The 21,885-nt window shown below is 35.7% G+C and overlaps 1 protein-coding gene across 1 annotated transcript; it reads left to right on the top strand.

Moving 5' to 3' along the window:
- Positions 1-19,204: 19,204 nt before the first annotated feature.
- LOC104587047 (uncharacterized) lies at positions 19,205-21,486 on the top strand. Its single transcript, XM_010244486.3, has 2 exons — positions 19,205-19,577; positions 20,415-21,486. The coding sequence occupies exons 1-2, from the start codon at positions 19,298-19,300 to the stop codon at positions 20,741-20,743; spliced, it is 609 nt and encodes a 202-aa protein (XP_010242788.1). The 5' UTR covers positions 19,205-19,297; the 3' UTR covers positions 20,744-21,486.
- Positions 21,487-21,885: the final 399 nt, after the last annotated feature.

Raw genomic sequence — 21,885 nt, 5'->3', positions numbered from 1 at the left:
AAATTTGATCCAGCCCGATGTATCCATTACCAATAGACCATGTCCGATTCAATTCAATGAATAATTTGGACCATTTTGGACTGATTCAATTCAATGTTTGGACTGTCCAATTTGTTCAAATTCATTTTAATTTAGATTGGTTTCAACCTAAATCCGATCTATTGACACCTATATTCTTATCTTATATCAATGGACCGGATATTGGCTTATATCTAGAACCATCTCTTGTCAATTTGGTTCATATATTGTCCATGTGTTTCACAATCTTGATTCTAAGTAGGAATGGCAATTTCTACCCTACTTGGTGGGTACTTGTCCCTACCATTCCCGATGGGAAAGTTTTTTTCTTTTTGCTTGAAGAACAGGTTTTGAGAATCGGGCAGAGTACGGTATTAGGATAAACCCGACTCTCCCCTACCCGCATATCATTAAAAGCGTATAAACTTTATATATTAGGTGTTGAATTTAATAATATTTTGAATTTTATGTGAAGGAAATTGATAGTTTATGTGTTTTCTTTATGTCTTAATCAAATGATTAGAAATTATATTGTATATTTGTGTTATTTTACTTATTTATTGCCTATATATGACAAAAAATAATAGGAAATTAGATACAGGTTCTAAACCCAACCCACCCCTAACCTTGAATGCAGGGAAGGTAGGGTTGGGGAGGGTTTTGCATTTTCATGTGTAGGAAAGGTTTGGATTCTCAACATTCAACCTGCTATAGGTTTTGGGGCGAGTACAAGTTGAGAGGTTTAGAAAGGTGAATAGGGTCTAGAATTTATAAAACCCTCCCCGAACCCGCCTCGTTGCCATCCATAATTCTAAGATACAATTATCTAAATTTGATTTAAACTTTCAAACCAACCGTTTGAGTTTAATAAGCTTTAACATTTAAAATTAATGTAATTATTTCATTTAACTAAAATTAATTTTAAAATTTCTATTAATTACTTATAATAAAAAGTCAATGTAATTATTTAAACCAACTAATTTATATCTATCTATCTATCTGTGCCCCTTTCCATCATTTTTGAGTACTTATCTAATTTTTCAAATTTTTATGTTTTTTGAGAGAGCAATTATCCAACGTTGAGAGGATTTTAGAGTTTGCTAGAATTTGTACAACATTACATGTATAGCATTTCCAATTCAAACTCATGGAATATTTCCAATTTGCTAAAACATTTATCTCTTTTGATTTTCATTTAAAATCAATTTCCTGTGATTTGCAAGGAAAAAAAAAATGCAATGATGTTAGTATCGATGGTGCAACATCCAGTTGCTAATGGACGTGTACAACGCTATTTATTAGCTTATCAAAGAACTATCATTTCTGCATATTTCTCATTAAACGTGTGAAGAAGATGACAATTTATTTCCTTCTCAGATCCTTACTTGATTACTATAGAACACAACACAAGGGTTGATTAACTTGAATTAAACACTTTAATTTAACTTATTTAGGGGCTTAGTATTTTTAGGTAGATTTTTTAATAACCCAATAGACATGAAGATATACCAAACTTTTGGGGTCTTGTTTTTAAAGATGAAGACTGTTTGGTTGTTGTCATGGTTTATCAAACTGTTAAAAATAGTTGAGAAGACTATTTTCAGAGTGGAATTGCCGTCTCTACTTGATATACACTCCAGTCCCTAAATTGTACATTTGCCATTCTTTTAGTTTTAGATTCTCATTATTATCCTTTTGGCTTTTTAATTGATTTTCTATTAATCTTATTTGCTTTAGTATTGTGTTCTAATGTGGTTTAATTGTTTATTCAATTTTATTTTTATCTATTTTTTTTACTATCAAATTCATAATTGTGGTTCCTCACAAGTGGGTGTTGGAGAAAATGGGGTCACTATAACTTTGGAGGAGAAGCTCTGAGGCGCGTATGAAGACACTATCTTTAGAACGTTATTTGCCCCCACTCAGTTTCACTGGGTTTGCTGTTGGGTTACAGGCAAATTCATTCCCAGGATACAACAGAGCCTTGGGCGTGAATCTACAACCAGTAAAGTTGAAGAGTCTCCAAAGAAACCTTTTGAGAGACTGTAGCAGACCGGACACAGAGAGAGAGAGAGAGAGAGAGAGAGAGAGAGAATTTTGAAATTGTGTGTTTTAGAGTCTGATTCATGCTCCTTAAATAATTTGTGAAGAGGTATGAAAAAAGGTAGGTATTGGTTTAGAGAAGGCACCTTGAATAGTCACAATTTCAAACATTGTGACTGTTTAAAAAGTAGTTAACAGTTAGTGACTGTTAACTTTGAATTGTACCTCTTGATCACACCCGATCGAATCATGACCGTTGATCTCATCAACGGTGATCAACGGTTAGCAATGCACCAAAACCAAAGCCGCCCATCGCGAGAAGTGCGAGCAAAGTGTGCTTCTAAAGCGCCTCATTGCGCCGCACACACGCGTGCGCGCATGTTGCGCGGTATCGAATCCCCATACTCTCCTCTACTAATTATAAGGAATGTAATTCAGCTCCTATTGAAATACTGAAAACAAAACTTATAATTTTCCAATGTGGGACAAGTTCAAAATTGGGTTTTATAAGAGAAAAACTGATTTTTCAATCAAGTGTGCAGGTGCATTTTCTCATGTAATTGGCCAATCAAACCCATTGGATTTAATCTCTTATGAGATTAAAATCCAACAATCCCCCACATTGATTGATCAATTACATAGTTCTCTCTTAATCCAAACTACTATGACACAGTTATGCATACAAAAGGTGTTTATCAACTTAAACCTCTTGTTAGTATAGTTATATCAGAGCCTTGTCAAAGTTATTGGTAGTAAGACCTTAAACCAATTACTCTCAAGACAGACCGAAGACCTATACACACAAAAATGTCCAGTTTCTACATGAGTTTCAAGTTTTGCTCAGCACTGTTATGGCCATGTGCTTCTTTCTTGGTTTCATGAACAATCCCGAGAGTAAACCCAAGCTCTCATGAGAAGCAGCACCACTTCTATGTTCACATAGGTGAAGTTCCACTATGTGTTCCGTTATTTGACATATTTCAGAACTTCATTAAGAGTTTAACTCAACCTTTCATCATAACGGACAACACTGTTTATGTTGTGATGGGAAGTTTGTTAATGTCAATGCTAACAGTTACATTGCTGTAACTTGTTACCCATTAAACCCAATACTGATGGTTTTTCAGTTTAGGTTGGGTTACCATTACAAGTGATTAAGTAAAGGGTTTTAATCTCATCTCTTTGGTTCTCATTCTTACCAAATCTCTGGCCAAGCCCTTGGTAAGAGGATCAGCCAAGTTTTTACTTGACCTCACATAGGTTATAGTAATGACTCCATCTTGAATCAGTTGCCTAATAAATTCATGTCTCAGACTTATATGTTTGGACTTACCATTGTAGGTACCACTGTAGGCCCTTGACAAAGTTGTCTCATTATCACAGTAAATAGAAATTTGAGGCATAGGATTAGGCCAAAGTTTTATATCCAATAATAAATTCCTAATCCATTCAACCTCTTTTCCAGCAGCCGCTAAGGCTATGAATTTGGATTCTATGGTCAAGTGAGATATACAAGTTTGTTTCTTGGATGCCTAAGAGATTGCATCCCCACCAAGGACGAAAATCCATCCAGATGTGGACTTGTTATCTCCGTTATCGATAATCCAACTTGCATCAGTGTACTCTTCTAGTACAGCTGGATAATCACAGTAAAACAAGTCAAGTTCCAAGATTCTCTTGACATACCCAAGAACTCTCCCAATTGTAAACCGACTGAGTTTACTTACTGCAAATGCAATATCAGGTCTGGTACAAAGCATAGCATACATCAAGCTTCCTATTGCACTAGCATACTCAAGTTGTGCAATTGCTTTACCAGTATTTTCTACTAGCTTTATACTAGAATCATATGACGTGCTATATTCTTTAAACCCTAAATACTTAAATTTCTCAAGTAATTTCTCAATATAATGTGATTGGCTTAATGCATAACCCCTATTATGCTTTTTAACTTTTATTCCCAAGATGGTATCTACTTCTCCTAAATCTTTCATCTTGAAGACAGAGGATAAGTAGTTTTTAGTTTCATTTATGCCAACCATATTAGTACCCACAATAAGCATATCATCAACATAAAGACATACAATTATTCCATAATTTTCAGTGAATTTTGAGTAGATGCATCTATCAGCACTATTATGTTTAAAACCAAAAGCTAGGATGCAAGAATCAAATTTCTCATGCCACTGTTTAGGTGCTTGTTTTAATCCATATAGTGATTAGCCAGTTTACAGACTTTCTTCTCGTTTCAAGGAAAAACAAATCATTCTGGTTGTTCCATATAAACCTCTTCATTTAAATCACCATTTAAGAAAGCGATTTTAACATCCATTTGGTGAACAGATAAGTGAAAAATGGACGCTAATGCTATGAGTGTTCTAATAAAAGTTGTTCTAGCCACTGGTGCATAGGTGTCAAAGTAATCAATCCCTTCCTTTTGACTAAATCCTTTGGCTACCAATCTAGCCTTAAAAGTTTGTACAGTTCCATCAGTGTTGTATTTTCTTCTAAACACCCATTTACATTTTATTGGTTTTGATCCTGGAAGTAGATCTACTAGTACCCATGTGTTATTTGACATTATTGGATCAATTTCATCATTTATAGCTTCCTTCCAAAAGGCAGCATCTCTAGAGGTCATGGCCTCACTATAGGTTTTTGGATCATTTTCAATGTTTAGAACAATAAGTATTTTATTTAAAATCTTGTCTCTATCAGCCTCAACCAAAAATACAATTGACTGAGTAGAGATAAAATCTAAACCTAAGTGTTTCTCTGTTCTTTGTCTTTGACTTCTTCTAAGTCCTATTGTAGGTGTTACAATTGTGCCATTTCTTCTTTCAGTCTCATTATTATCAACAGGTATTGAGATCTGAGTTTCTCTGTCATTTTTTGTGGATTCATTTTCTGTAGGTTTAGAACACAGTTTATTTTCAAAGATTTCAACATCTCTAGTTTCAATTATTATGTTGGACTCTAAGTCTAGAAGCCTATAGGCCTTGCTATGTTCTGCATATCCAACAAATATACTTTTCTTAGCTCTGAGTCCTAATTTGGTTATTTTAGGATCTAGAATATGCTAAGCACCCCCACACTTTTAGATATGCTAAATTATGCTTTCTTTTTGTCCATAATTCATATGAGCATTTGTTATTAAATCTAGAAACAATTCTGTTATGTAAATGGCAGGCTGTTAGGAGTGTTCCCCCCCCACAGGTTTAAGGGTGCATTACCTTTTAACAATATGCAGTTTATCATTTCTGTAAGTGTTCTATTTTTCCTTTCAGCTAGACCATTCTGCTGAGGGGTATAGGGAGCAGAACGCTGATGTATTATTCCAAATTATTCACAGAAATAATTAAACTCATTTTTAAAGTATTCAACACCCCTATCACTTCTAAAGATTTTAATTTTCTTTTCTAGTTGATTTTCAACTTCACTCTTATATAGTTTAAACATGTCAAAGGCTTCATCCTTAGTTTTCATAAGGTAGACATAGGTGTACCTAGAAAAATCATCTATAAATGTTATGGAGTATTTCTTACCTCCTCTAGTTAATACACCATTGAATTCACAAATGTCAAAATGAATTAGTTCTAGAAGTTGAGAATTTCTCTCAACACTAGGGAAATGTTTCTTAGACATTTTAGATTTTAAACATATTTCACATTTTTCAGTTAATTCATTACTGTAAGCAATTATACCAAGTTTGCTAATGTTCTTTATGGGTTTAAAATTCAAGTGTGCTAATCTATCATGCCATAAAGAGAAAGAATCAACCATATAAGTAGAAACTTTTCCTTCATTAATACTTAATTTGAACATATCATTATAACCATATCCCTTTTCAACAAACATTTCATTCTTGGATAGGATTAGTTTGTCGGATTCAAAGACAACTTTGAATCCCCTCTTACATACAAGATTTATTAAGATCAAGTTCTTTCTAATGTCAGGAACATGGAGAACATTCAGGGGAGTTAGCGTCTTTCCGGAGGTGAAGTTCAACTCTATGCTGTCTCTTCCAGCAACTTTGGCACATGTTTGGTTTCCCATCTGTACCTCCTGGCCATCAGTCACTTCTTCATATGTCTGTTTGCAATGACAAGTCCTTGCAAACATGGACTGTGGCGCCTGAATCAAACCACCATCCAGAGGACAATTCTACCATGTTGACTTCAGTAATCATGGCCACTAGATTGTCTTCTACCATGTTTGCAGACTTGGTTCCGCCTTTGCGATGTCGGCAGATTCGGGCATAATGCCCATTCTTTCCACAAACATAGCAGGATCCTTTCTTATTGTTGCTCTTATTGAAGTTTCCATCATTCTTCTTTACTTAAAATGCAGGGTTAGTATTCTTCGATCCGTTTTCCACAAAATTGACCTTAGAGTTCAGCATACCGGCCAGGGTCTTATCCCTACTGTCTCTAAATCGAGACTCTTCTTCAATATGAAGGTGTTGCCGAATTTGCTCCAAGGTAAGTTCTTCAGCCTTGTGCAGAAGCTTCTTCCTGTAATCCTTCCAAGAGGGTGGAAGTTTGGCAATGATTGCTTTCACTTGGAAAGATTCAAGAAGGATGATATTAAGGGATCAAATTTTGTTGACTATCACTTGTAGTTCATGAACTTGCTCCAGTATGGGTTTATGGTCGTTCATGGTGAAGTCAAAGTATTCTGCAATAAGATACTTATTCGTACCTGCTTCTTGCACCTTGTATTTGAATTACAGGGCCTTCTAGATTTCTTTTGGAGATGTAAGTTCCTTGTAGAAGTTGTAGAGCCGGTCTGATAAAGCATTCAGTATGTATCCTCGGCACAGAAGTGAATCCTCTTCTCGTTTTGCTCTTTCCTTCTTTAGTTTCTCTAAGTCTTTGTCAGTGGGTTCAGGAAGTGATTGCAGATTCGGGTCCAGCAGATAGTATAGCTTCAGTGTGGTTAGAAAGAAGGTCATCTTGTCTTGCCATTGGCTGAAATTTGCTCCATCGAACTAGTCCAGTCGAACAAGATCTTGGTTCATCATCTTGATCGAAGTCATGCTTGCTTCCGCCTCCATTGCAGAATAACGTTCTAAAATTGTTGGAGAAAATGGGGTCACTGTAACTTTGGAGGAGAAGCTTTGAGGCGTGTCTGAAGACACTATCTTTAGAACGCTATTTGCCCCCACTCAATTTCACTAAGTTTGCTGTTGGGTTACAGGCAAATTCGTTCCCAGGATACAACAGAGCCTTGGGCGAGAATCTGCAACCAGCAAAGTTGAAGAGTCTCCAAAGAAACCTTCTGAGAAACTGTAGCAGACCGGACTGAGAGAGAGAGAGAGAGAGTGAATTTTGAAATTGTGTGTTTTGGAGTCTGATTCATTCTCCTTAAATAATTTGTGAAGATGTATGAAGAAAAGGTAGGTGCTGGTTTAGAGAAGGCACATTGAACAGTCACAATTTCAAACATTGTGACTGTTTAAAAAGTAGTTAACAGTTAGTGGCTGTTAACTTTGAATTGTGTCTCTTGATCACACCCGATTGAATCGTGACCGTTGATCTCATCAACAGTGATCAACGATCAGCAACGCACCAAAACCAAAGCCGCCCATCGCGAGAAGTGCGAGCAAAGTGCGTCTCTAAAGCGCCTCATTGCGCCGCACACGCGCGCACACATGTGCGCGTGCGTTGCGCGATATCGAATCCCCATACTCTCCTCTACTAATTATAAGGAGTGTAAATCAGCTCCTATTGAAATTCTGAAAACAAAACTTATAATTTTCCAATGTGGGACAAGTTCAAAATTGGGTTTTGTAAGAGAAAAATTGATTTTTCAATCTAGTGTACAGGTGCAATTTCTCATGTAATTGACCAATCAAACCCATTGGATTTAATCTCTTATGATTTAATCTCTTATGAGATTAAAATCCAACAGTGGGGCTAGAGAAAAGTTGGGATATGTGCAATTTATGGCCCTGAAGGTTTTCTCCACAATGCTTAAGGTGGAGAAATTGGTAAGAAAAGGTTTAGACATGCCCAGATTCTTGAAAGCAAAAACTCTGCTCAAATAACATCCAGCTGTACCACTGGGAGTATCTCCAGTACGTGCATGTTAAAATCATGGAGAGATATTTCTAATATACGGCTGGATTATTTTCTAGGGTGTTCATGATTCAGTTTGGTGTGGTTGAAAGAAGATCTCAAACCATACCAATAAATTATGGTTTGAGAAATTCCCAAACAAAATAGAACTGTTTTAATACAGGAACCAAACCAGACTACAGTTTGGTGTGGTTACTAATACTGTTTGGGGAACTTTGGATCATTCTTTGATTTTATTCGGCTTAACCTAATTAGAAAGCCCAAATAGTACCTTTAAATTTTAAAACTTAAAATTTTTATTTTATTATTTTATTATAAAAAAAAGTTTATTAGCAATCAGTCAATTACTTATATCACATGATGACATGTGTGCTTAAATTTTTCAATATATCAAAATTATCCTTCAAAATATGATATTATTCATCATCTTCTTCCTCAAGAATGAGGATTGAATCAAAAGGAATTCATTTGTTATCGAACCAGAGAAATAGAAACAGTGGGGCATAGAGATGGTTTCTCTCGCGAGTTGAAGATTCCATGGTAAAAAGCTCCACTTTAGATTGTAAAGCTGAAGATTCAGATAAGAGGTTCAATTCAATCATGGACAAACTCTTTGAACTAAAATTTGTAACACTCAACCTTTACATGCCATTTTATCCGTGTTGTGCTTCGATGATTTCTCCAACTCGAGCACAATAACTAAAAGAGAAGAAAGAGAAATGAAGGGAGGCTATAGTTCTGTTCCTACACATCTCTATATGGTTTTTAAAAACGAACCGGTGACTGAATTGGTCAGGGGTCCAGTTACCGGTTCGAATGGTCCGACCGTTCGATCCGAATGATCAGTCCATTCTGATAAAAATTAAAAAAAATGAAAAACGGTTAAAACCGTTCAAACGGTTCGAATGGTTAATCAGCCGGTTTAGTGGTTTATTGACCAAAATCAACGGTTTTGGGGAAAAAACGGTTTTAGAGGAAAATGGAACCAATCAAGTAACCGATTCCCGGTTTTTACAGTCCGACCGTCCGATCCGGTCCGGTTTTGAAAACAGTGCATCTCTACAACTTTCCTGTACGTACGTGGATCGTCTTTGAAAGATCTCTTATTTTTGGAATTTGAGCTGTTAGTTCTCAACTGTTTTACTTCATTTAGTTAAATTTTACTTCACTTGGATGACAACCCTTCCCTTGGACGTATAACATACTTCAGGGGAGGATGGGTCCGAGTACTTGGCTCCAAAGGCTCAGATGTTGGTACCACTGAGGATTGGATCGGATAGTCGGACTAGAAAAACCAGAAATCGGTCATTGATCAATTCCATTTTCTTCCAAAACTGTTTTTTTTCCTCAAAATCGTTAATTTTGGTCAACAAACCACTAAACTGACTGATTAACCATTCAAATCGTTTGAACCAATAACCAAATCCTTAACCGATTCAATCACCAGTTAGTTTTTAAAAACCATGATTGGCACCATTGCTGAACCCCACAATGTAAAGCCGAGAGAAGTCACCCAATTACCTCATCCACGGCTCACTATCAGTAACACTTCCTCTTCATCACTGAAGGCAGTAGGTAACTGGTTTTCTGGACCCAAACAATAATTAACCTTGGCAATCAATGCTAGATACATCATTTGCAGCATTGGTACAAAGCCCGTCACAGAACATATTTTATTCTTCCATCTTCCATCTTCCCCTCAACTAGTTGTGAGTCATATAACATAGTTCTAGGCTTGGAAGTAGTTTTCTCTATAGATTACTTCGATATTTTGGGTAATAGAATCCAAATGATTCTAGTAGAGTCAGAAATGTTTATTTTTGAAGTTCGAATTCACGAAGTATTTAAAGTTGGATGGTTGATAAAGAATTGGTCATTTGGATGGTTGATAAAAAAAATTACATAATATCTAAAGAGGATTTGCTTCCTTTCACATGCCACTAAATGATGGTTAACGATATTGGACTAAACTGAAATATTTTGGAAGTTCAGGTATTGGATTAGTACATTTTGAAATTTGGATACTAAACTAAGACTAAGCCCAAAGTACAGGGTACTAATTCACAATTTACTTTATTATATATTTATAGTTTTATCCATTCACTTTAGATATATTATATTATATATAATGTTTATACATCACTTATATATATAATTTCGATTTACGATTTATGGTTTAATTCATTTTATAATGTCAAAGAAACCAAACCAAAACTATAAATCACAATTTAGCAAAATATGAAACTGAATTAAACAATTTCCAGGTGTAAACCAAAACAAATCACAAATTTGGTTTGGTTTGGTTCGATTCGATTTTTTGTTTGAACCAAACGATGAACACCCGTATTGTTTTCATAGTATATGCAAAATTCTTATCTGTAGGAAATCTGTTGTGGTTTAGACAAAGTGATAGAATTAACAATTTAGATAAAGAAGTCTGCAACTTAAGATGGAACCGGACTCATTAATGAAACGGTTGATGGATAAAGGAAGTAGATATTTGTAGTCATGGGCTCATGCTCAATACCTAAAGGTCCAATTTAGTAGAAAAGGAAATTATAGCAATTGAAGTCAGGGGGTAACAGGGGTAGACGAAAGAAAGTCTCAGTTTAAGGCCTTTGTTTGTGTTTGGGTGTTTCTTGTTGTCCGACCCGGGTGGGGACAGGGGTTGGCCAGAGCGAGTTCAGAACTTCAGATGGATTGCCCACACAGTGTGCCCTGCACCCCACAGCTCATCCCCTTTGTGTATTGGGAACGTCTCTTGTGTTTGTGATGGGGAGATGTTCCGAAATCATGGAGGGAATGGATTGTGGGGTGTGTGTGGGGAGCCCATCCTGTCTCGGCCCGGGCTTTTTATGCTCATTCATTTTATAAGTCTTTTAGCCTTTTAGGGAGCTGTTTGGGTTTCTTTTGAGGTTTCTTTGGTCTTCTGCTCTTGCTTTTGCTTGTTGGGCATAGGGTGGATCAGGATTTTTGGGCCGTTCTTGGTTGTCCTGACTTTGACTTTAATAGTGATCAAAGGATGAGGTAGAGGTATAATGTGGGTCGTGTGGTGTTAACATGATTTTATGGATTGCTCCTGCTATAGTGGGTCGTAACTGCCTGGCTTGGAACCTCCCAAAGGTCAGGATCGGCATTGCCCGCAACACGAGCCCATGCTGAGCTGGGCTATGTTATGGGTCTGGGCTGTGTAGGGCCACAGGAATGGGCAAAGCTATGCTTTTTTTGTTTATTTTATTTTTTTCGTTTTTTGCTAATAAAAATGATAAAAATTTTGGGAAAATAAATTTAACTAAAACACTTAACAAAATACAAAATAGACAACAAATTGAAAAGAAATTTCATTTCTTCTAAATTTAATGAGTGCAAAGCAAAAAAAAAAAAAACATAAATTGAAAAAAAATTACAATGGAATTGGAATAAAATATAAAAATATTATAACAAAATTGAAAATAAAAATATATAGTGGTATTGACTATTGAAAAAATCACAAATAACTTTTAAATAAAATTGAAATATAAGATTTACATAATTTTAAAAATGGTGTGCAATTATTAGTATACAAAAAAATATTGACTTCATTATTTTGCTATTTTTTTCAACTTCAAATCTTCAAGTTTCACCGCCTTCATCTCCTTGATCTTGATTTAGATCATTTGTTTCTAATGAAACATTTGGTGAAGTGTCATGCCCTCCCCAATCTTGTAGTCTGTCTTAGCATCTAACAAATCCTTCAAAGATATATAGATCTCCATGATATTATGATTCATGAGCTTCTCATGTCATCCAAAACCATAGTACATGTAATGAAAGAAGACTCCAATGAAACTATGGACATCAGAGCGATTAGTAGATCATGTGTCATGACGGGATAATTGTTTCCATTCACATTCCACCAAGCTAAAATATCAAAGTTATTTAATTCTTACGAGTTAAGGGAATTTACTATATTAGTACAATTAGCTTGTAAATAAAAATTGAATTCAATAAATAAACTTGATGAAATGACAGCTGATTTTTGCCTTTTATTAATTAAGTACCACACTAACTCTATTTCTTCTACTAATAGAATTAAAGGTTTTAGTAGTGGGGGATATACAAGTTCTCTTATATCCTAATAATTGAGATTCATATGCACTATATATTTTAAATAATAAATTATTAACTTTTATCTTTTTTTGTTCCAGTTTCACTTATGTTCATAATAAGATTCAAATAAAACATCCAAATCATTTTTTCTAATCGTAGGATCTAATTAATGTAACAACTAAGCAATATAGAAGATAAATATTTTCCCAATAGTTTTTAAATTTAACTTTCATTGCATTAATAATATTTTAAAACTTTTAATTATTTCTATATTTAAAAATAATATTCACTAATTATAAACAGGCAAAAGCGTGGGTCTGGGGCTAATATGGGCTTAAAATGAGAAACAATTGAGATGAGTCATGAATCCCTTTGGTATATCCCCCCATCCCACACTATAATTTCTGTTTCACACGGAAACTAATTGAACCTGACAATTTGGCGGTTCAGCTGTTTGATCAAAATGTATATGTTATGGATTTCATTTCTAAGTTGCAAGCTAAGGGACTTCATTATCAAAGAATTTAATCATACTTCAACAGCCATACATAAATTAGTTGAACTATGCCATCTGTTCTTTTGCTTCTTGCAATTTAAGGAACAAGTATTGTAAAACAAAACACTGTTTAGTTAATTAATTAACCAATAAGATAGAGGGAAAACTGTTGTCTTCACATGGGTTCCAGCTGATTCTTGGCCTGTCTAATCTCACAAGAGCAACTGATCATTGGTTGAACTAGTTCCTAATCATATGTTCCCATTATAATTTAGATAGTTGTCACATTGAGCTTGTTTATCCAATTGAGATTGGAAAGCAACTTTTGATGCCGGTAATTTGAAATCAGACCAACCAACCACTACTGAGCGCCATTAATCCTTCTTTGGGTTTCTTTGTCTCAATCAGATGGGATCTCTGTCTCAACTTGCGACTGCAACCTGAAATCCTAGGTTCGATCTTATCAGACCCATATCACTTACATTGAAAACGCTGACAGAACCTTCATGGTTGTGTACTGTGACTTGGCCCAAATGAGTCAGATTTTGACAAATAAACCACACACAATGTGGTGCCACGCTTTGGTCCATGATGTGAACTCGTCTTAAGCCAAGCAGAGCTGAAATGGCCCCCTACCCATGTGAGAGAGGATCCGTTTGACGGTTCTCTGACGCTTCTTTTGTTTGCTGCTTGGACCCTCTCTCATTTCAGCTTTAAGCTAAGAGGAGCCCAGATTCCCTCCACAAAAACTCTACACGCACCCCATCTATCCGCAGAGTGGAATCTTTTGAATTCTAATCTGTGCCCCACAGAACACATCTCGTTGTCATTATTGGAAGATGTTCCAAATACACGGTTGAGATGTGCTGTGTGGGAATAGATGTGAATTTGAATATTTTCCCTACGTGTGTGTTAAATTTATGGGAGATGTTCCCAATGTACAGGTCTATGCCAGTGAAACTTTCATGGGGTACAAGTTTTTGTGGGGGAGATCCCAGCTAAGAGGGACAAATTTGGCTGCATCTTTGAACAAATGTATGGTAAGATGCAGTAACTAACCTTAGAAAAGAGACGAATTACAATATAGAGAGATTGTGACTTTATCAAGGTCATACTGGACCTAGGTAGTAGGGATAGTTTGGCAAGTTATTGGGCCCTAAATAATTTAATAACTCTTCTAGTAGCCCTAAACACAAGATATATATCACAGTTTTTATATTTAGCCATTTGAATTCATCCATAGTTTGAGATTGGTGTGTGTTAGAAAGAATTTTGTTTGATCTAAAGGCAAATAAAAGGCATTTCAAATTAAGAAATGGGTCTTTTGTTTTGTTTATGGGGGGTTAGTTGATCTTCCTCAGTTAATAGAAAACAACACTTAATTAAAATTACGAGACATGAAAGGCCAACCCATGGAGATCACATTGGCGCCCCATAGCACATCCCATCCGTGTATTGGGAAAATCTCCCAAGGTGGGGCGCCACCAAGGACAAAGCGAGCTTACTTTCATAACACAAAAGCAAGGACCACGAACCAGCTGCATGATTTTTTATTATTTTTTTATTTGTTTCTTTGCAAACTTGGACTAGGGAATGGAAAACCTGGGATTGGGTGAAGCATCTTCAGATGTATCTAATGCAGCCAACATATGTTAGAGAATAAAAATTTCAGGAACCTCACCTAACAGCTTAGCTAGAATCCCCAGAACTGATGTTAATTGATGAATATAGATGCCTTGTATTTGAAGGGAATTCTTAGAAGAAAATGAGCGTCCATTTAAAACACAATGGACCCCAAATCTGTTTGCAAAACTTTGATGCTGGAAAGATAGATACTGAATTAAAGAGCTTTGACCAATCAACCCCTCTCGGCCCCTCCTCCAGGTTGAATTTTGATAAATACCACTTGATTGATTATTATGTATTTTTATGACACTGGTTGATTGGTAACAAGTTTTTTTAGTATCGTAGTCGAATCTAAGGGTGTCAATAGATCGGTTTAAAATCAATTTAGATGGATTGAATGGGCCAACAAAACATATTAGATTGGACCAATCCAGTCCAAAATATTTATTAGATTGTATTGAACCTGGTCCATTTGTAACAAATTTATATTGAATTGGGTTGGATTAAGCCAATATTGATCTATTGATATAAGATATGAATACATGTGTCAATGGACCATGTTTGGGTTGAAACTAATCTAAACCAAAATAAATTTGAACAGATTGAATAGTCTAGACATTGAATTGAGCAGTCTAAATTAATCCAAAACATTCATTGGATTAGATTAAACCTGATTGGATTCACATTGGACTGGATTGGATTGGACCAAATCCAGTCCAAGTGACACCCCTACTCGAATCATTTTGCTTATACATGTATGTATCAACTGATGGTTGGTTATAAATTTGGCTGATTGTAGTGAAGATTTGGGATGAAATCCCACGGGTTTGGGGGAGTTGTGTGTATCACAGTATCACGAATGGGCTACCTTCATTGTCTAGTCTTGGAAATAATTAAATAAACAATGATAATATGTCACAAAAAAGTGGATGCAAATTAAATGAGGAATTAATGCTTTTGTGTTAGGGATCCCCAACCCAACAACCAACCATAATGTTTTTCTTTTGTAACCAATTAAATTTGAGGGGATTAATTACTAATCAAGAGTTATTAAAATGGCCATGGAATTAATGCTTTGGTAACCAAATGTCTTACATTTGGAATATCTCTTCATAAAAAGGTATATAAGTAGAGATATTCTTAATATAAGGCTATAAAAGACTGTATAAACGATGTAAGTGCAGTCTAGTGAGCACTGAAGCTGATTTCAATTCATTTAGCCATTCCATGTATATAGTTGAGACAAGTCTGCTGCTGCTGCTATGATTCTGTAATAAATAGATACTGAAACCCATTATGTTTACAGAAACTTTCATCGAAGCTTGGGAATAAATTTCATTCAAGCTATGGCCCACACTCATCTATCAACAAAGAAAATATGACATAGATTTCTCTTCAGGAACCTTGGATCCTTATTCATCTATGAGCTCCTGAACTATAATAAGGGTAAGCTTCACATGGGATTTTCAGTATTTGTCATCTTTGGATAAATGACTTCTCAGAGCTTTCTCTTTTTCGGCTAAGCATCAAGCTGGTCCCTGTTTCCAATTATTTCATATGTTTTTCACTTATTTATATATCTTTTTCTTCATTGTTAGATCAGCTATTACCTTCAAAATTAACTGCAAATATTGCTAGTAACTATCTCATAATTTAAATTTTTAATTAAATTCTATTCACACTTATTGTGGATGAGGTGCACTCTTACTTAGGGTCGGTCTGGCATCGATTCTATTGCTCCAGAAAATGGTGACATATCAGCACTACGTTGGAAAAAATGGTGCTCCAAGAAACGTTAATATGTTTGGAACCGTTTTTCTATAAAAAATGGTGCTCCAAGCCACACTTTAGAAATCAAGAAGGCGTGGTTTGGAGCAACGCCGAATTTGACATTTTCTCGGATTGGAGTTCATTGCTGCCAATAAGGACATGATATGGCAGTGATGTGGACTTCCTATAATGGGTACCAGTGTTGAAAACAGATATGGAGCATTGGTACCAAACAGAAACGTCCTACCTAGCAGCAACGTTTCCAAACAAAAAAAAAACACTATTTTCTCAAAAAACGTGCTGTATCTGCAGTATCAATACCAAACATTAATTAATATTTTCAACTGCATACCCATTAATTTCTGTAGCATGGATTAAAAGGCTTTTGCAGTTTCAATAAAATTCATTAGTGTTGACTCTTGAGCAACATTTTCTAGACTTTTAGATAAAAAACACAAGCCAAGTAAAAAATGATGGGCAATTTCTTTTGAAAAATAAGTCACTAGCATAGTACTATTTTATGACTTATGATAAATAATATTAAAACACATTTTTTGTTTTACTGAATAAAAACCTATTCACAGACATTACCTAACAGTTTAAGCTTTTAAATTGTCAACACAAGCTGTGAGTGGGCCTGTAGTTATACACTTTTTAAGTGAGAGGGTGTATTAGCTTTTAGAGTAAAAGGTTCTTTAAGATATTTACTTAAATTACACCCTATTACAATTTTACTCAGAAACTTAAGGTATGTATAAATTCATAAAGCTAATTTGGGTGGAGTCAAGGATCCTTTCCTTGAAACCAATTTAGGGTTTCATCTGTTGTATGATCTTCTTTCTGACTATCCATAGCAAGAGATTACTTTAATCTTTTTTTCCAATCTCATTAGATACATTTTTAAGATAGACCTAGGCAAATCAAGATGGCCATGATGATCATGAGAGTTTGGCAAAAAATTATTAATGCTGGTTGCTAACCTTCCCTCCTTTACCAGAGCTTGTAATAAACATTATCTATTACAAAGTTTTTCTTTTTTTCAGATTATCTATTACAAGTCGAAGGGGTTAGAGAGCTAGCACACCAAAAAGGATATAAAGTGGAAATAGTAAAAAAAAATGAATTGATTACCCATAATTTAATGATGAATATTACACTGAACAGAATAGAATGATAAAATAAGATTCATGTAACTAACCCCATATATTTGAGACAAGGCTTAGATGATGATGATACCAGACTGGGATTTATAATGATCACAATGATGATGCATGGATTTCATACACAAATCATAGAGCAGCCTTAATTAATTGCTCTATTTCATAGAGCTTTTACACATTTAGAAAGAATGACGATTCAGCCTAAAATTAGAATTTTTAGTCCCAAATTACATTTGGGATAGGTGCCAGTTAGGAATTGATGCCTCTTTAAAGGCGGGTATTGATGCATATAATGAGAGTATTTGACATTTTGAATATTACATTCTGCGGGATTCAGAAATCTACAATGAGCCTGTCAATTGATATATATATAGCTTAATTATTTACCAAGCTTAATTTACATGAAACAGATCGATCCTTGATATATGGTAACAATGTGGTTGCATTTTCCTCAATGACTGACTGCCCATTATTTTAATAGTTTGTTCCTTAATTGAATGGGCGTTCTGTTTGTTGATTAAATTTGCAACTTGTCCCAGAGCAGTAGCACTGATCTGTCTAAATTGCCATGGAATTTCCCTGAAAGTGGTCTGTAAGATTGTCAGGACTTGTTGGACTATATGTTCTAACTGAACTATGACATTTGGCTGTGATGTCTGAAATTATTCAAATCGTCATCTTATACCATGGAATGTGCTGAAAAAAACTTTGGCTCCTTAATTAATTAATTCATTCAAATCAACATCTTTCACATGACACAATATCAAGGCTGCGGGGTAAAAGAGTAATTGCTCTTAATGCTTTTTTTGACCAAAAAGTCAAACAGTAGATTGATTGAGTATACCTTGAACTTTTAATTTTAGGACAGTGTATTTAAATCATTTAATACAATACGGAAAAAGCTCCTCAACAGCAAAGTTTTCTCCAATGTGCAGTTGGTGGGATAAAAGAATCCTCTCATCCTTATCTCCAGCTTTTACAAAAATGTATGATTTCTACCTAAAAGCAGCTTTTGGTTGCACCTAAAATAAATTATTCCCTTTGGAAAATGATATTCAATTGAAAAACAAATTATATCCCAAAATTTTTTAGCATTTCACCTAAACTTGGAGAAGCAAATCTAAATACTTGGGAAATATAATAAGCTATGAAATTAAGAAGATCAATCTTAAATGGGAATCTAAATGAGATGAAAATTAAATTAGAAGGGATAACATTTCCCTATAATTACCATTTACTTTCTTTTTTCACTTTTGAATATGTGCACACTGTAAAATTGAAATTTTCAGCAAACCATTTACTTTCCTTTGTTTTACTTGCAATCAAAGGGGTAATAATGTAGAGAAAGTTTGTGACTTTTCAACTTATATATATAGTACCTACTTAAATTTGGAATAACTTTTTATTTCATTTTTGAGTATTTAAACATAGATTTTTTTGCACCGTCATTTTAGTTAAAAAGTAAAGATTCTTACCCAAGTTAGTGAAAGTGTGGTTGATTCTTAATACAAACATTGCTTTACAAATTACTCCAAACTTTTTACTATTTTAAAATCTTGGGTAACCACAAGATAGTGCCTTGATAAGAGAAAGTGCAGAAAAGGAAAGTCCCAAAACTTTACAATGTTCCTAGAGGTTCACCAAAAACTCAACCCCCTCTCCCCCCTGACATGACTCCAGATCTCCTGCCCACGTCTACTCACAACACATTATTTTTGTGCGTTGCAAACATTTTCCTATACAAAATACTATGTAGGAGGATGAGATGTTCTTGATGTGTGGCTGCGATGATATGTAAGTAGACGTGTATAGAGTTATTGTGGGCAAAAAATCCCAACTCGTAAGATTGATAGTTTAGGGAGCCACGTGTAAGTTCAGGACTTGATGATGAGGGGGACTGCATCATATATATACTGTTTTCTAGGCCTTATTTGATCCTATTTGCACCCATCTTCTCTAATTAATTGCTCTCTTCTTCTTCCTCTTCCAATAGCCTTGATTCACTTCTTACAAACATGAATGATTATGGTGAAGAGAATCCTTGTTGCTATTTCCATCCCAAAGAAGTGATTGTGGGGGTGTGTGCCCTTTGCTTGAGAGAGAGACTTCTCATCTTGGCTGCAAAGCAAGGACATCTTCCCCTATCCGAGTCCAAGAGAGCAAGCATTGACGAGCACAGGAAGCGTCCCATCACCCTGCCAAAGATATTCGCTTTGGGGTCCTTTCTTCATCGCCTCGAGTTCCGACATCGGAAATCTGATGCCTCCGACGATGATTTGTCCACAAGCCAAGAAGGTACACCTCCAAAAACCAGTTCTTTTCTTCAGTAAATTCAATATTATAACCAGAGTAAGAACAATAGTTGGCTCACAGACGCTTAGAAAACCAGTTCTTTCGAATAATTTCTGCCTTGGTTTCTTAACATCTTTTCCCTGATCCATCTTGCACCTCATAATGATGTATAATTTGTAAAACATTCTCTTCGCATATTACATCATTTAGGATTAATTTGATTCATCATCTTCGCATGCACCAAATTATAGTTCCATCTGTGAATTTCCCTGTATTTCTAGTGATCAGCATGAGTTTGCTTCAATTCAATTTATACATCCTGAGGGGCTTTACCAAGTGGTTTAGGACAGCTGAATTTTCCTCAGTTCAATGCTCCCAACCACAAGCAACGAGCCAAGGACTGAAAACTAGGGTACCCATTTGGTGAGGAAGAAGAGAAAACTACTGTGCTAGCTCTCATACTGAAAATTGCACCCAACATGCAAATGGATCCTAGCTAGTTTGGTTTTGGAGATCCACTAGTAAATTTTAGTTTTTTTTTTTTATCTTTTCTTTTTGGGGTGGTTTAGAAGTTCCTAGATATCCAATTATTGCATTATTTGTTAGATAATAGCCAAGGAAGCATGTCGACAGAGTGGATGTTTATGTTCATCTGATAATGTTTGTTCATGTAATGGAAATCTAGGTGGGATCAGCTCAACCACGTGTGGCTGGTACCCTTTGGTGTCCTCTTGTTATTAAGCTCTTCTTATTGTATTATTTGAATAAAAACCAGCATTATTCATATTTTATATGAAATGGGTTCTGAGGTTTATTATTAATTGGTTTGAACTTTTGCAGATTCATTCATTTCCATCAAGTTTGAAGACAATGGTGTTGCCTCATGGGATAAGGGTACAGGCTCTAAGGTGTCCCTTGGGCCCCTTCACATGAATGGTAATCAAAAGTTGAGCAAGGAACCACTGAGGGACGTTAAGACTGTGGTAGAGCATGCCAAACCACGTGCAACGCTGAGGTGGCGGAAGCGGATTGGTCACCTGTTCCACCTCATGCGGTGGAAGAGGTCCAGCAAGGCCAATGTGTGCCATGTGGGCACCAAGGTGGAGGGAGTAAAGGTGAGAAATAAGGGCTGGATGAGAACTCTGACAAAGAGGAGGAACATGGAATAAAGAGACACAAGGAAAGAGACAGCAGACCTTTCCTCCTCACCTTGTTTGGGTTTCAATTTTTTGTGTAAAGCAATACATTATTGAGATGGTAGATACAGATCAGAAGACCGCATGATTTCTGCAGTCTTGCGCTTGCTTTGTTCTTGGATTTGATAGTTTAGCTTAGCATGACAGCACTATAGCAAGACTCCTGCTACGAAAAACTAGAGCACCCAATAAGATGATGCTCCGATCAAGATCTCAGCTGTCTGATCTCGATCTCTAGATTTGTGGCAAGCGATGCCGTATGTTAATATATATTGGCAGGTGATTTGGGTACTGTTTGGTAAAGATGGATGATTATGGGCCCAAGCAACACCAAACTATGAAGCCATTGTTTGCCTTTTTCGTGCATTCCTCTTCAAGTTCACATGCTTACACAGACACAGTACTTGCTCTTTGAATCCAAAGAGTTAGGAGTCTAAAGCAGGCATCCAAAGTGCTGTCCAGCTTTCCCTGTATTATTTAATTTCCTTTTGACCACAAGGCTTGTATAAAGAGAATTTCCCTTTACAAGTTGGCTTCCATGGAACTTCTAAAGCCTTTTCAGTTTTCACAAGATGGGTCTCCATAGGGAGAGGCTAGCTATATAAAGCTAGCTTTTGAGAAGATGGGTATGTAAATAAACTACTGGAGAGTTTGTTGTTATAGTCTTCAACATTTATTCCTATTTCATTGTTCAATAATTTTATTATTCTTTTGCTAGGAAGCTTCTAATGAAGTGGGCAATTCATTAGAGAACCATGAAGTGGTTTGACATTTGTTTCCCTAGTCTCTACTCCCTACTAGAGGTGTAAGGAGCTGAACTAAGTCATGTGAGCTCCTGTATACCATCTAACATTTGTTTTTCTAGTTTGTTTGGTTCAGGCATGAATGAGAATAAAAATTATATTCGAATTAATAAGAATGGGATTTCATTCCCAAGTGATAAAAGAGAGAATGGCCATTTCTTCAAATGGGAAAATGCCATTCCACCAAAAATAAGAATAGAATTTCGATTCCAATTCCAGACCCTTATTCCCTCGAACCAAACGGGGCCTCAAACTCATTAAATATTTAAATCACACACTCAATTTCAGTCAGTCAGGCTCAGCTGACACACT

This window comes from Nelumbo nucifera, chromosome 5 (assembly GCF_055504915.1).
Source record: "Nelumbo nucifera cultivar China Antique chromosome 5, China Antique-T2T, whole genome shotgun sequence".
Classification (NCBI taxonomy): domain Eukaryota; kingdom Viridiplantae; phylum Streptophyta; class Magnoliopsida; order Proteales; family Nelumbonaceae; genus Nelumbo; species Nelumbo nucifera.
Note: the sequence above shows the minus strand (reverse complement) of the source record. Positions and strands in the feature narration are given on the sequence as shown.